The 14,366-nt window shown below is 32.2% G+C and overlaps 1 protein-coding gene across 1 annotated transcript in view; it reads left to right on the top strand.

Annotated features, from left to right (window-relative positions):
• Myo10A (unconventional myosin 10A) overlaps nt 1–11,558 on the top strand; it is a 45,575-nt gene extending 34,017 nt beyond the window's left edge. Inside the window, exons 27-33 of the mRNA XM_018546717.1 lie at nt 5,824–6,197; nt 6,773–7,076; nt 8,146–8,726; nt 9,100–9,232; nt 9,307–9,511; nt 9,953–10,089; nt 10,178–11,558. Coding sequence (XP_018402219.1) covers nt 5,824–6,197; nt 6,773–7,076; nt 8,146–8,726; nt 9,100–9,232; nt 9,307–9,511; nt 9,953–10,089; nt 10,178–10,411 — 1,968 coding nt within the window. The 3' untranslated portion in view covers nt 10,412–11,558. The remainder of the gene's footprint in view (nt 1–5,823; nt 6,198–6,772; nt 7,077–8,145; nt 8,727–9,099; nt 9,233–9,306; nt 9,512–9,952; nt 10,090–10,177) is intronic.
• The last annotated feature ends 2,808 nt before the right edge of the window (nt 11,559–14,366 follow it).

The following is a 14,366-nucleotide window of genomic DNA, read 5'->3' as shown; positions in this document are numbered from 1 at the left end:
GAAATTAAATAATTTATTTTATAATAAGAGAGTGGGCAGATGAAATCCAATAAAACATTATATCAATTATCATCATTTTATATCAATTGTATTAATATAAAGATAAAAATTACCGAAAAAAACTAGAAACTTTGAGTAAAAGACCTAATAAAAACTTATTCTTTATTTCGGTAAAAATTTTTTGTTTATATTTTTTTGAGCATTTGGCGTACATTATTATTGTTCCAGAATTATCTTATCTCAATGTACATTTTTTATTGTTCTAGAATTCAAAGTTTTTGTATTTATCTAAATTTCTATGTAATAGATATAAACAATCAAAAGATATAATAACTAAGTGTTGATAATTATGGATATTAGATCCAGGTAACGAAAAAGCGTTATTAGACATTGCAACAACACAAAAATTTATTAAAATGATATTAAACTTATCAACTGTAAATACACATATCAAGAACAATAAATTCTATTATCTTATATTTTTTTAAGATTTTGATAAAAAAAAACAGTTTTGTTGTACAAAAAAATCTTTATTTTGTTTTTCACTCCCAAGTAAAAAAAACCCGATTTTTTTATTTCCGTACTAATATAATTGATATATTATATAGTTCATATATTAGTATAATTTATACATTGTAAAAAAAACCTCCATTATTTTTATTGGTATGTACTTCGAAAGAAAAAATTAGGTGCTGTAATAATTTAGATGATAAAATATGACATACCATTTTAATTGGATGGAATAGCCAATTTTTGATTGCATTAGCAACGCAAAAATTGATTTCTTGTCTATTTTACCATCTAAATATGACGAAGTTAAACATTATAAAAAAATTATTAATTATAAAAAAAAGAGATAATAATTTGGCTGGTTGCACGCGCGCATAGAAAAATATTTTACTACGTAAGAAAAATGATTACTCAGCAGTTTATTTTCTTCTTTTGAGTAACGATCCTTAATAAGAGATATTTTCTTAATAATAGTCTTAAAATACTTATTACAATTTCAAAGAGAGAGAGAGAAACTTATTATTATGTACTCAAGATAAAAATTATTTTCTTTTGAAGAAAATTAAATATGTAATAATAATTGTTTAACATTATTAACCGTATATATTTAAAAAATTCCAAATAAATTATGACATAAATGATTATTTCTTTCAGAAGCATATATTACTGAGCAATCAGTCAAATTTTTTAAATTTAAAATGTTTATTATTTTGCAAAGTTATATAAATATACATTCTTTCCGCAGTAATTTATGGACTAATAAAAGTAACGGATGTCTTTTGCAGGGCAATGTTTAATTTATTTTGTTCTGTCCACTCATTAGAAAATAACATCTATTTAGTTTCAACAACTTCCCGATTGTTATTTTATTAGTACATAGTCCGTTTTCGCAATAGGTATTTGTCTTGATCGTGTACTTATTCGCCTACCTAAACCCCGTCGCTTGCATCGTACCTCGCACCTCTTTACGTCACAGTTATGCCTCGATAATAACAGTAGTCGCCGCGGAAATCGTTAGACCGTTGCGCTTATTATCTGTCGCAATATGGCTTACTTGAACGCGCAGCAACCGCATCCACGTCTTACGTCTCTATGCCTCGGTGCATTAAACGATTATGTAGGTCAGGGTCGACGCTGCTTATTCCGCTCGCGCATTCTCGCCGATTTCGAAGTATCGATATACGCGGTGTCATCGTGCGACCATTATATTATACCTCTGCTTGAAATTACGATGTTTCAACATTCCATCGATGATGAACTCCCTTAACTTTATTCTTGCATAGAAATAACGCGATTTTGCTGAAAAAATTAAAACTTTGCTAGATCTGAAAATAATTTTGTCGGATCATTACAATAATTATGTTAGAAACACTAAAAAGTGAAATAAATAATATACACTACAAAAATGTTTAATATTACACTTGAGATTATATTAATATTTTTATTTTTTAATATATAGATACTTAGTTTTAGGAATCTAGATTATAATTTACTTACACAAATTTTATTAAAAATTATTATTAACTGTTATTAAATATTTATTAATTGTTATTATACATATATTAATGTCATTAATATACATTCAAATATTCACTGTTATGTTTTTTGTGAAAAAAATTTATAGTTTGAGTTTCCACAAAATTGTTTTCTTATCTGTATCCAACAAAATTGTTTTCCATAACTATGCTCTAAAATTTATTGCCAGTGCTGAAAATTTTTAGTGTATGTAATAAAAACTAAGATCTTTAGCGCTGAAAATTTTGGAATACAATTTATCTGTTTAGAGAAAAAGACAAAACTGAATGATATTAGTTAATTGGTTGCCCGCTTATTACGATATGTGTGTCATTAGTACAAGTCTTGATATGAGCTCTTATCAAGTTTATTAACTATCCGGCTTTATTCCCGGTTCTACTGGATTTCTCTCGCAAAAGTCGTCTAATATTGATTTTTCCTCATTTTCTTCTATATAGATTGATATAAGTAACTCTACCTGTTAGCTATCACATCAATGGACCATTTTCATTTAACATCCGTCAACGATCGTGACCGATTTTTTTTCCTACCAAAAAGAGACCAAAAAAAGAGAAAGGAGAGAAAGAGAGAGAGAGAAGGGGAGAAATTTCGTGTAACACGCGAGGCTTCAGGTTTCTACCAGATATCGAAGAAGCCATCCTCAACTTGTATAGGTACATGAGGATATTAAGAAACGCAGGATGCAATCACCTACTTTCCGTCGTATATCTTCGTAATCAACGAAAGCGGAGAGGAGCTAAAAAGAGTGACCCGGTGCTTCTTTCGCCGAAGCGTTCGGTATCCGCTCGACACGGCGCGCGGAGCGGCGATTGTGCCCGAGAAATCACTCGCAATCCGGAAGCCGCGGTTAATTTACATAAACGTCACACGCCTCCTTGCTTTTTCCATCTCTTTGCGCGACTAGAACCTGAAAAGAAAGAAACGCCTACACCTGATAGTCGTGTCACGCCGCATTCCTATACCTGGTTCCGATACACAATCGGTACGGCGCGGAGCGGCGGCGGGGAAAAACTCGTTTACTTGTGTGTTAAGGGGATGCTGGAGCGATGACCGAATTTGATGGAGGTCGATAGTACAGACTTGTTTTAATTCCAAATTCGATAATAGTGACATCATTTATTCATTTCTTGTATTATGTTATATATATTGCTGTGTCTCACTCGACGTATTCATCTGTCCTTATCTAACATATTGCAATGCCACCGATGCAAGATCGAGCATCTACTGTTAGACACAATTCCTGGTTTGTTTGCCATTCGAAGTCTCTGGCAAGCAGCTGTGTATACATAATTTACAGATCAATGTGAATCTTTTTTCAAACACATTTTTTTTAACATTAATCTTAGTTTTATAAAATCAATATTGTTCTCGTTCACGTAATCTGCTTGGTGCTGCACTGTTATTTTGTCTATAGAAGCTATAAAACTTTGTATAATATATTATAGAAATATCTGCGTCAGATGATAGATCTTCGAGTAGAAAAATTGTAAGTTTTTAACATTTTTCCGATTTTAGTAAAAAATTTATTGCAGCACCACCCAATTTTGCATTCACTTCAATCATGTAAAAGGATTTTTTATTTTGTTTAGTAAATTCGGAGATTTATTGATCTGCAATATCCCCACAATTTGGTCACTCCAGCATCCCCTTAAGATCGATCGCGTTTCGTACCATATCAGCATCGCGGAAAAGAGGAAAGGCGAGCGAAAACAGAGAAATAAAGAAGCGCAAAGAATGAATTCGCTTGCCAGCTCTGAGATTGTTTCTCGCGATTACCCGATACGCCTCGAGCGATGTAAACTGCTTGAATCGCATCCCTATAGACTCTTATAAAACTATCTTACTAACATCAAATATTTATAAGAGAAGTTATAAGCGATAAGTATAAACGTAGACAATATACAGGGTATTTCAGGATCTTAAGCCGCAATTGCATTAGCGATTGTGCGATTGACGATTACTCTTCAACCAATCAGGGCAAAAAAATTATCGATTACTTCTCATAATTGAAAAGTATAATTGTTAATCATAATCATGCTATCGCTAATGTGATTAATACTTTAGAGATTAACTTCTTGGGTCAGGAAGTGATACGTTAATTGTAATGAAGTTACAATTATATAGTTACTTTTTTTTTCAATAACTGCAAATTGACTTCATTTCTTTCTTTCCCTCTATAACTATAACTCAGTTACATTTTTTTACAATCAGCAACTAATTTAATAGTTACTTTATATTTATATCAAACTTATATGTCAACATATCATATATACGAGCTGATCAAATAGAAGTCAACAGTCAATGATTATTCCTTATGATTTGGAATACATCTTTATTCTTGATAAAATCATCAAAATCACACTCTGTAAATGGCTGTATTAAAAATTGAATTAGGCACCTTTTAATACATGAACGCGTTTTAAAATTGATTCTATAATTATGATTTTCTCTATGTAAATTACTTTATTATAAATAATACAATAAACATATAACCGAATGGTAGTTGATGTAAGTAAAATAACTTATCAATATTAGAAATAAATAAGATTCTTGCATGTAAAATGGCAATGCAAAAATAAACAAATTAACAAAAATGAAAAAAGTAACTAAAAAATAACGTTTTGTTACTTTTTAAGTAATCTTATATCGTTTTTCCTTAGTTGCACTGGTGCACACTGAATTCATATTAAAACCATTGTATATAATTTAATCTGAGTGTAAAAGTGAAATGTAAATATTCGTATGTAAATTTCGTATTGTAAAACACATATTTTGTTTAACAATATAATAATATGTATTAAAAATTTTACAGTTTAACCTGTTCTAAATTTATATTAAATACATATATATTATTTTGTGTTCGACGACCTTAACGTGCACTCAGTGTGAACTGGTGCAGTCAAAGGAGAACGCAAATGGTAAAACTGTAGGAGGTGGTAGATCTCATCGAAAGAATCAGCTTTTGTTAAGAAAATTGTATCCCCTAGCGTATTATTAAGGAACTACTCCGGTCGCATGTGACGTTTAATAATGCTAATTCATGTCCTTTGATCTGGTTTTTTGCAAAAGAACAACAAAAACAGCTAAAAACAATAAAAACTTGGACTAGTAGTCAGACAACGCGCAATGCTGCCACGTATCGATTGCGTAATTTATAGCCTAACAAGCGTAACTCCTTAAAAATACATCGAAGGACATAAGTTCTTTGTGTAAAAGATCTGAAAGTTTCCGAATATAAAAACACAGGAATATAAGAAATAACATAAAATAAAACAATTTTTATTTTTTTAATATAATGCCCTTTATATAATATTTTAATACATTTTTTAAATTAATTTTTTTATATTATTAAAAAAATATAAATTTTTTTTAATGGTAATGCTATATACAGAAGTCACTTCTTTGTTGACTATAATTTTTTTTTAATTTTAATCTTGGAAATAAAAAGAATACTAGGATTCGATAATAAGAGGTGATGAAGAAGTAATCTTTACAATGTTAAATCGTTTAAGGACAAAAATTCAGAATATATTTTTATAATAAAAATTTAATTCAAGGTTCTAAAAAAGAACGTACCGAAATAAAGAGTGATAATATTACAAAATAACAATGTTTACATTTTATTTTTATTTTTTTTATATTTTTGGGTAGGACACTTTTGGATTTTATTACATAATACAGAGCGATTTTTAAAATAAGTCACAAAAAAAATTAATAAGTCACAGAATGTCGAATCGTCAATGATCGATGTGTGAATTTTGCTTGTTTGTTTCGTAGATCGACCAGAAACCACACCAGAGGATCAATCATCACGAGAATCATGTATCCCAAATCACTAAGACGATTCAGTCGCAAGCAAATCATACAAATCACAGTCAGCCCCACAATCATTCTAATCATGTAATCTCCGAGCATGAGAATCACGTACCGATCGGTCGCATGCCCAATCACGTGTCGGCCGTCAACCAAGCGAACCATCAGAAAAACCTACAAAACCAGAGATTGAGTCCGAATCAGGAGTGGCGACAACCGGACGACAATGTCCGACTCCAGGAGGACGGCATCTACGAGACTGGACCGGTGGTACCGAATGACGGCAAACATTCGCTCTTGCAGTATGCCATGCTGAATTTCCGTCAAAGCACAGAAAAGTGAGTCAATATTCCCGATATATAATTTACGTAACATATATGTTTATAAAGTGATCGAGAATGTGTGAATTTGAAGGAATTAAGATCGAGATTCAGCCTCAGAATATTGGTTTTATTTAAAGAATGCGAATACATATGTATATGGTTAATTTTGCGATTTGAACTGCCACACGATTCTAAAAGTTATATTTGTTATTCATTGTTAATTAAAAGAAAAATGATAAATTTTGTCTAATATCGAGAAATCTTGACGAGAAGAGACATCCAATTAAAAATGTATTATCTCCTTTCTAAATGCTGTTCGGTACCAATTAAATGCATACGTAAACTCGTCAATCATATGGAAATTAATACGAAACAACTATTAACGGAGTTACGCAAGGGAATCGTGTTGAGAAAGCATAACGCAGCCCAACGCGCGATATTATTTCGACCGTGCACCGCCGTGTCTCCTTTTCCCGTATCGTTTCTGATATTCTATATTTGTACCGAGGAACTGAGTCTTGTTCAGATTTATCCGCATGTGATGTAAGCGAACGAGCGAATTTAACGAACGCGTTGTGTGCGTCTGGCAGATTCGAGATGTTAAAAACCGCGGATGGATCGATCAGTGGATCCCTTAAGGTGATCGAGTCGCTGAAAAGCAAGAAGAAAAACAAGAAAGGCAAAGGGCAACAAGATGGCACCGAATGGACCTGGAAGGAACAAGTGGACCTCGTCAAATACTCCACTATTCCCATCGAGCAGAGTCTGCTCAAGCTAGATGCTGATCTGAGTGTTTTAGCCGTGGAGTGCTTCCTGTGTCTGATGAGGTACATGGGGGATCAACCATTGCCGCCTGAGACTAGTGAAGTCAAGTGCGTCTACACCATCCTTATGGTAAGATTAGGATCACGATATACAGAAAAATGTAAGCAGTAAGACGTAAGCAATAAGCAAATTGATTACTCACAGTAGAGAATGTAAGACGGTAAGCAGTAACAAATAAAAAATATTGATTTTTACGTTATGCGAAACTGTGTGCTGTGGCCTTAATCAGATATATAAATTCTAAAATATTCTACATTTTATTTTTAAAAACATGAAAAATTTGTGTAAGGTGGTTCTTTAGTAAATCGAGTTACCATAGAAATATCTAATTTTTTATTTAATAAAGTTGAAGTACCGAGAGAGAAAGAGAGGGTGGGGAGGAAGGGAGGGAGAAATCAACGTGTGCAAAATTCTACGGAAGGTTAATGATGAAATAAGAAAGACAAAAAATGTGAAAAATATAATTTTTAAACATATAACTTACAATTAGTGACAGGTAAAGCTTGGAAGCGTTTTTTTGACATAACTGCATACAAATCTTTCCATGTATTTTTCTCAAAACCAAAATTATAATAATTCAACAAATTATAATTTTAATGGTCACAAAAAAGTAATAAGTCAACGGCCATTCTAGAAAGCTATATACGTGTATAAACTTGCATACAAATTTAAAAGACATTACGTCACCTTGTTTTCGCTTAGTGAAGATGCAACTCTTGATTTATTATTGTATGTTTTATACTATTTCATTAATATACACGTAGTTCAAATATTTTATTTATTAAATTGTGCAGATATTTGTAACTTTAGATGCCCTAAGTGTAGCAGGCTAAATTTCGGCACTTTACTAAAGACTTACCTTAAAAGGCACTTTACCTTAAAAGTTATAAAATTATATTAAATACAAAAAATCTGATCATATGAAAAATTATTTTATTAATATATATTTTTATATAACTTTCTTACAAGAGAGAAAAGAGACCTAATTATGATGAAATTAGACAAGGTAATTGTATTTCCGGAGATGTGCAATAGTTTTACCCCTAAATGCAATTAATATTTTAGCAATTTATATTATTTCCTTCGTACTGAAGAATGTGGTTTTCCTAACAAAATCATATATTTTGTGTGTCCACAGCATTGTCACAAATACGAGCAGTTGCGTGACGAGGTTTATTGCCAGCTGATGAAACAGACCACCAATAACAAGAGCCCGAATCCAGAGAGCTGTCAACGCGGTTGGCGGATTTTCAGCATCATCGCTGCCTATTTTACGTGCAGTGAGGGCCTTCGACCCTACCTAACGAAATACCTTGAAACGGCAGCGTACGACAAACGTCGCGCTTATCACGGTACAGCGATGGTGTGCCTACAAAACCTGCGAAAAACTGTGAAGTACGGCGGACGCAAGAACGTGCCCAGCGTGGAGGAGATCATGGCGATTAGCGCGGGCAGAAACGCGAAGAGGCAGATCTACCGGCTGCCTGGCGGCACCGAGCGGGTCATTAACACGAAATGCACGACTGTCGTGCAGGATGTTATTGAGGAGATGTGCAACGTCATCTCCGTGAGAAACCCGCACGAGATGGACGAGTTTTCACTGTACTGCATCGTCGACGGCGACGCGTTCACCATGCCATTGGCCAGAGACGAGTACGTTCTGGACGTAACAACGGAGCTCCAAAAAAACCACCAAGTGTTCTACTTAATATTTTGCAGGTATAGTGATTTGTTTTATTCCGTTATTATAAATCTAGAACTCTCTGTAGAACATTTTCTCTACAAGCATTAAATTTTCAATAGAAATTATAAAATTTTTTTACTTTCTAATAGTGATCAAATTATTAGAAACATCTGCATAAATTATTTTATGTTAAAACTGTTAAAAAATTACATTTTTTTAAATATATATTATAAAATAAAATAAAAATCATAAAATTCACGAAAAACATTTACTTGATATAAATTAATAAATATAATATTGTATAATGAATTTTTTTTTATTGCCATAAAATTATGTCCAAAAAGTGCAGAAATTTTCAAAAATATCTCTTAGAAACTCTTGAGAATTTTTTCTGTTAAATCTTTTCAGATCTGTTTGGTATTATCCTCTACGACTAGATGCAGCATTGTATATAGAAGTCGTATTTAATCAAATCGCTCCCGATTATCTGGAAGGGCTTTTACTAGTTCTACCTGGAGAACATTTACCTCAGGAAATAATTGTGAGTGATATCTGCCTGGAAGTTGAAGCTCGATCGACAATAAACGATTAATTAATGATATATATGTTTTATAGTACGACATGGCGCAAATAGCGGCGCTATTGCACAGAGCGGCCGACATGGCGCACGAACCCGCGACGAAGGAAATTAAATATCTGTTGCCGAAAACAGCGCTCAGCTTGAGAGAGCCCAGACCACAGCAATGGTCGAACATGGTTCAGCAAGCCTGGAACAACGTTCAACACTCTTCGGCGGCTACCTGCAAAGCGCAAGTGCTCGGTAAGTTGACTCCAAACTTTAAGATTGAGTTGTTCCACCTTTTGGTAAACTTTAGCTAAAGTAATATTAAAATTTTTTTAAGACCGATGTATTGATAAACAATAATTAGGAAGAAGAAAGCCTTAATATTTAGCTAATATATAATATAAAGCTTAATATTCGCTATTTAGCTAAAATTAATTTAGCTAAAATTAATTTAGTGTTTACAAAGTAAAGTAATTTTATTTTTACGTTTAAAAAATTATTTGTCTTATACTGCACACGCACGATAAAAGATGTTTTACACTTTCTCAAAATTCGCTTTAATATCTTCAATATACAAGCAGAAACTTAAACAGTAACAATTCACAAAATTATCGTTTAAGAAAATGACAAATTGTCGTTGATAAATGAATTAGTTATACATGCGCATATGTTTTCTATTTTTTTTTTTTTTTTTAGAAATATTGTCTAAATGGCCACTTTTCGGCTCAAGTTTCTTCGCGGTAAAGAGAGTGCCCGAAGGCAAGGAAAAGGGCGCCGATCATATTCTCGCTCTGAATCGACATGGAGTGCATTTCATAGATCTAATAACGCATGTAAGTAGCTCCATTTCTTAAGATGCTCACCTTTTCTCACATAACATCATCCTCTTCATATATAATTCAATCGTCTCGCATCTTTCAGGAAACACTGTACCATTATCCTTACTCCGAAGTGATCTCTACCAGAAAGGTCAAGTCTGAAGAGGGCACGCTCTACCTCGACATGAAGTGCGGCAATCTGATGCAACAGCGTATTACTAGACTTCAGACGGAGCAGGCCCATGAAATCTCTCGCCTCATCAGGCAGTATATTACGATGGAGCAAAGGACGCCCAACGCTCAAGGTGGAGCTGGCATCGGGCTCGGCATGAGATAAGCTTCCTTGTAACACGGCGTTCTTCCTTCGCGACCGATATCCGATCTGGATTAATCCATTTACAAGGTGGTAATCAAGTTAAGCCCTCGATTAATGTACTGTAACGTGAGACGTAACGCCGCGAGTGTAGCCAACATAAATTATGATTTTGTTCTTAACGTGGCCTGCGTAAGACACCGACTTTGAGATTCAAGCTACATCGGGTACCAAGTAGGATAAGTTCGCTCCAATGTACCGGTCCTTTTTCTAATGGACAATGATGCAGCTAATCCGTCATCAGGGATATTCATGGAATTCACTGAAAGGAAGGATTGTAAAGAAGAAAAACGAGTACTCAAAGTATCTAAATCGTCCACATCGGATGATTTGAAACGATGGACTTGTATAGCATTTATTTATGTTTTAAAAAGTTCATAAACGGAAACACAGGCAAGAGAGGAATAAACGCGAATAGAAGTTACATCCATCGTAGCGGTGTAATATTAACACTAATATTAACACACGTCCCTGATGAGTGTTGGATGACTAACCATGCAACGATTATATGTTATCGTCATTAATAATTGTACGTATATGCATATAGGAGTACGAGATGTGAACAAAAATATTAACTTTATATTGAAATGTTTACGTGTAAGATGTTTACGTGTTATTCCTTTCCAATTTTTATCTCGCAATCCCAACTATCGCACAGGTCTGCGAAGTAAACTCAACATTTTTAAATTCAAAAATAACGGACATATAAAATATAAAAATATAATAACACTAACCGAAAGACTTTTAAGTTTCGAAATTATCGCAGTCCTGTGATATAACTGTCCTAATTTATATTTATATATATAAAATTTATATATTAACTATGTTAACTATAAATGCATTGTGGCATCTAGCACGTGTGCCTGGTACATAATAATTAAGTCCAAAATTTATTTCTTTCCCAGATAGCAAGCTGCAGTAATTTCGACGCCGATAGTCATTTTGAATTATTGACGCCATGTGACCTATTTATTTATTTGATATCAGATAAATGACTAATCTAATGACATACTAGTAACGTTATTAATGATCAATTAATAACGTCATTCATTTATGCCGTTAATAAGTTATTAATAATAACACGAAAATAATTACGTGTTTTCGACATTGATTTATGAGACTGACATATCCATGTCATTTTTACGATAATAGAACGTCAGATTTGTCAAGAATAATTCATTAATTACGTCAAATAGACGATATCTTGCTACCTGAGTTGTTTAAAATTTATGTTTGAGTTAAATTAAGTGAATTTGTAATATTATATATATGTACAGAGTCCAGACTTCTATTACTATACACTAGACTGCTAACTGTCCACTTTTTATTATCCTTATATAAAAATTTACCTGTGCAAAGTAGATACATAAAATAAGTCTCACGTGTGAGAAAGAGATTCTAATAGATTAGGTGATCTAGCGTTTCTGCGATTGGTTCAAAAGTATATATAGCAAATAGAAAGCATGCACAGTATGCAAATATACTTATTTTATGCATATAGTATATATATATATATATATATATATTAATTTATATAGTATATATATCTATATAATAAAGATATTTTGGCAACAGTTATAAAGAAATGAGCTACGATCTAGTGTTATAATAAAAGTCTGTGGTACAGTCGGTTACTAAAAGGTTGCAACACTTTTTATAATTTAGAATGCGCAAAAATTTTGAGAATGCAAACCATCACTTCTGAATGCATGTAGTGAGCTGAGTGATGAACTATTAAAGTGAAACAGAATTTAATATAGAAAATGAATTTAAGAAATGTATTTTGAGACCGCATAAAACTTTGAAGATACTAATTAGATACTGTAAGATCAGAATAAGTATAAAAGAGTATATATTTATTTCTATCAATGTAGATTAATTTGCGTTTTAATTAATTTATTTTTTGTTAATTATAATTCTAAAAAAAGATAAAGAGTAAATTGAATCAAAATAAAAATTAAATTATATTAATAAGAGTGATCGTAAGTCGGAATGTGTTCTAAGCCTTTAGATTACTGAGATTTTAATTCGCAATAACCGACATATAAGAATATACGCATTTTTCAGACAGCATGCATAAACAATACGTTCACACAGAATACTATCCGGGATCCAGATTAAACTCCCGATCGAGGTAGTATTTTTCGTAATAAATTTATTTAGACTTTTAATATATTATACAAGATCTTAAAATGATGCCAATTAAGCATCAAATTATTAAATTGTTAATCAATTTGATTTGTGATATTACTATAATAATTTAGTTGCGTTTCTAAGTCCAGAAAATGAACTCAACTCGCAATTAAAATTAAATGATTGGAAATATGGTATATATAAATTCACATGGAAATTATTTAAGCATCTAAGATTCAGCTTCGACCAATATAGGCTTCTTACTTTATTATATTTATACTTACTCTTACACTATCCAATTGGTATTGTAAAAGAATTTTTTGTGATACACAAGATACATTTCTTAAATTTACCTTATGTACTTCGATTCTGTTTCACTTTGATAGCTATCATTAACCACTCACATGCATTCAGAGATGGTTATTTGATGGTGATGACTCCTTTTATCTCTTCATGTGGAGCATAGGACGTTTACAGGCCTCTTCCACTTTTGTTCGAGGCCTATATTCGTTTCTCGAATCAAATTGTTTTCGGATTTGTGGGTGATTGATCCACAGAATCCTACCTCAGTCAGATATTAGAGACATATATCTACTGATATATACTGATGTATAGCACCTACAATTTAACGCCGACTATGAACGGCGCTGATAATCATAGATCTTTTGATCACTAGATAGAGCCATTTTTTGGCTCATTAAACGCGAAAAATCGCGTTTGAGCGCACGTGGGATTGAACTCGGGTTTACAGATCGCGAGTCAATCGCACCAAGCGATGAGTCACTCGACGCCAGATGTTCATTTAAATCTCATCAAAATTTTTACACATTTCAAAAACCATCGAAAAAAGTGTTGCAACCTTTTAATAACTAAGTGTAAATATATAAAAAAAAAGTTTCTATTCGACTTTAACTTGAAGAGCACTTTGGTTTTCTGTTTGAGAGTGTAAATATTTTTGAACTTATCGAGTTTTGTATCACGACTATTGTACCTATATTTACGGCATACAAAAATCTTATAAAATATCGAAGAGTAAATATAATATCAATCAGGGTGTTTACTAGTGAGAAAGCCTTTTCAAAAAAATTTTCAGAGAATTTCCCTTATATCTTTGAAAACCAGGGACTTTTATGGAATTTTGTGTCGGTAGTTAAGGAAATTCTTGGATATTTACTTTTAAATTTAAATTGTGTCTCTTTTTTTTAAAGCATTTCTTTCATTATTTTTTCTTAGTAATACAAAATACTGACAATCGGTTATCGATAAGTATGGCATATATTACGCACTTTTTCAGGTGTATGTGTGTCTCGCGAGTTTTTATTTAAAAAAATTAGGACAACAATAAAAGAAAATATATAGCAGAAGAAAATAGTTCACTGCAGTGAGCCTTCTCTACACTTATCTTATAGATCTTGCATTTTTAATTATAGAAAACATACACAGTCTCATAGAGAACTCTTGTCTTCTATTAATTTACAATATGTGGTTTGTTTGCGTTACTTGCACTCGAATTTATTTCAAAGTTGCATTAAAAAATTTTCTAATCTTTTCTGGAATATTGAATAAAAATACCTGAAAACAATCCAGAAATTATCAGGAAATTTTTTAACAAGGTTTCAGTAAACACCCTGTCAATGATTGTTATATCATTCTTGCTTTAATCCTTCCATGGCTAAATTATTTGTGAACATAAATAAATTCACAAATTACAGAAATAGTAAAATATAGATATTTGTAAGATTAGTGGAAAAAAACATTTAAAGTTTGAATTATTAAATTTACTAAA

Source organism: Cyphomyrmex costatus, unplaced genomic scaffold (assembly GCF_001594065.2).
Source record: "Cyphomyrmex costatus isolate MS0001 unplaced genomic scaffold, Ccosl1.0 scaffold58, whole genome shotgun sequence".
In the NCBI taxonomy this organism is placed as follows: domain Eukaryota; kingdom Metazoa; phylum Arthropoda; class Insecta; order Hymenoptera; family Formicidae; genus Cyphomyrmex; species Cyphomyrmex costatus.
This window is presented reverse-complemented; position numbering and strand designations above follow the sequence as displayed.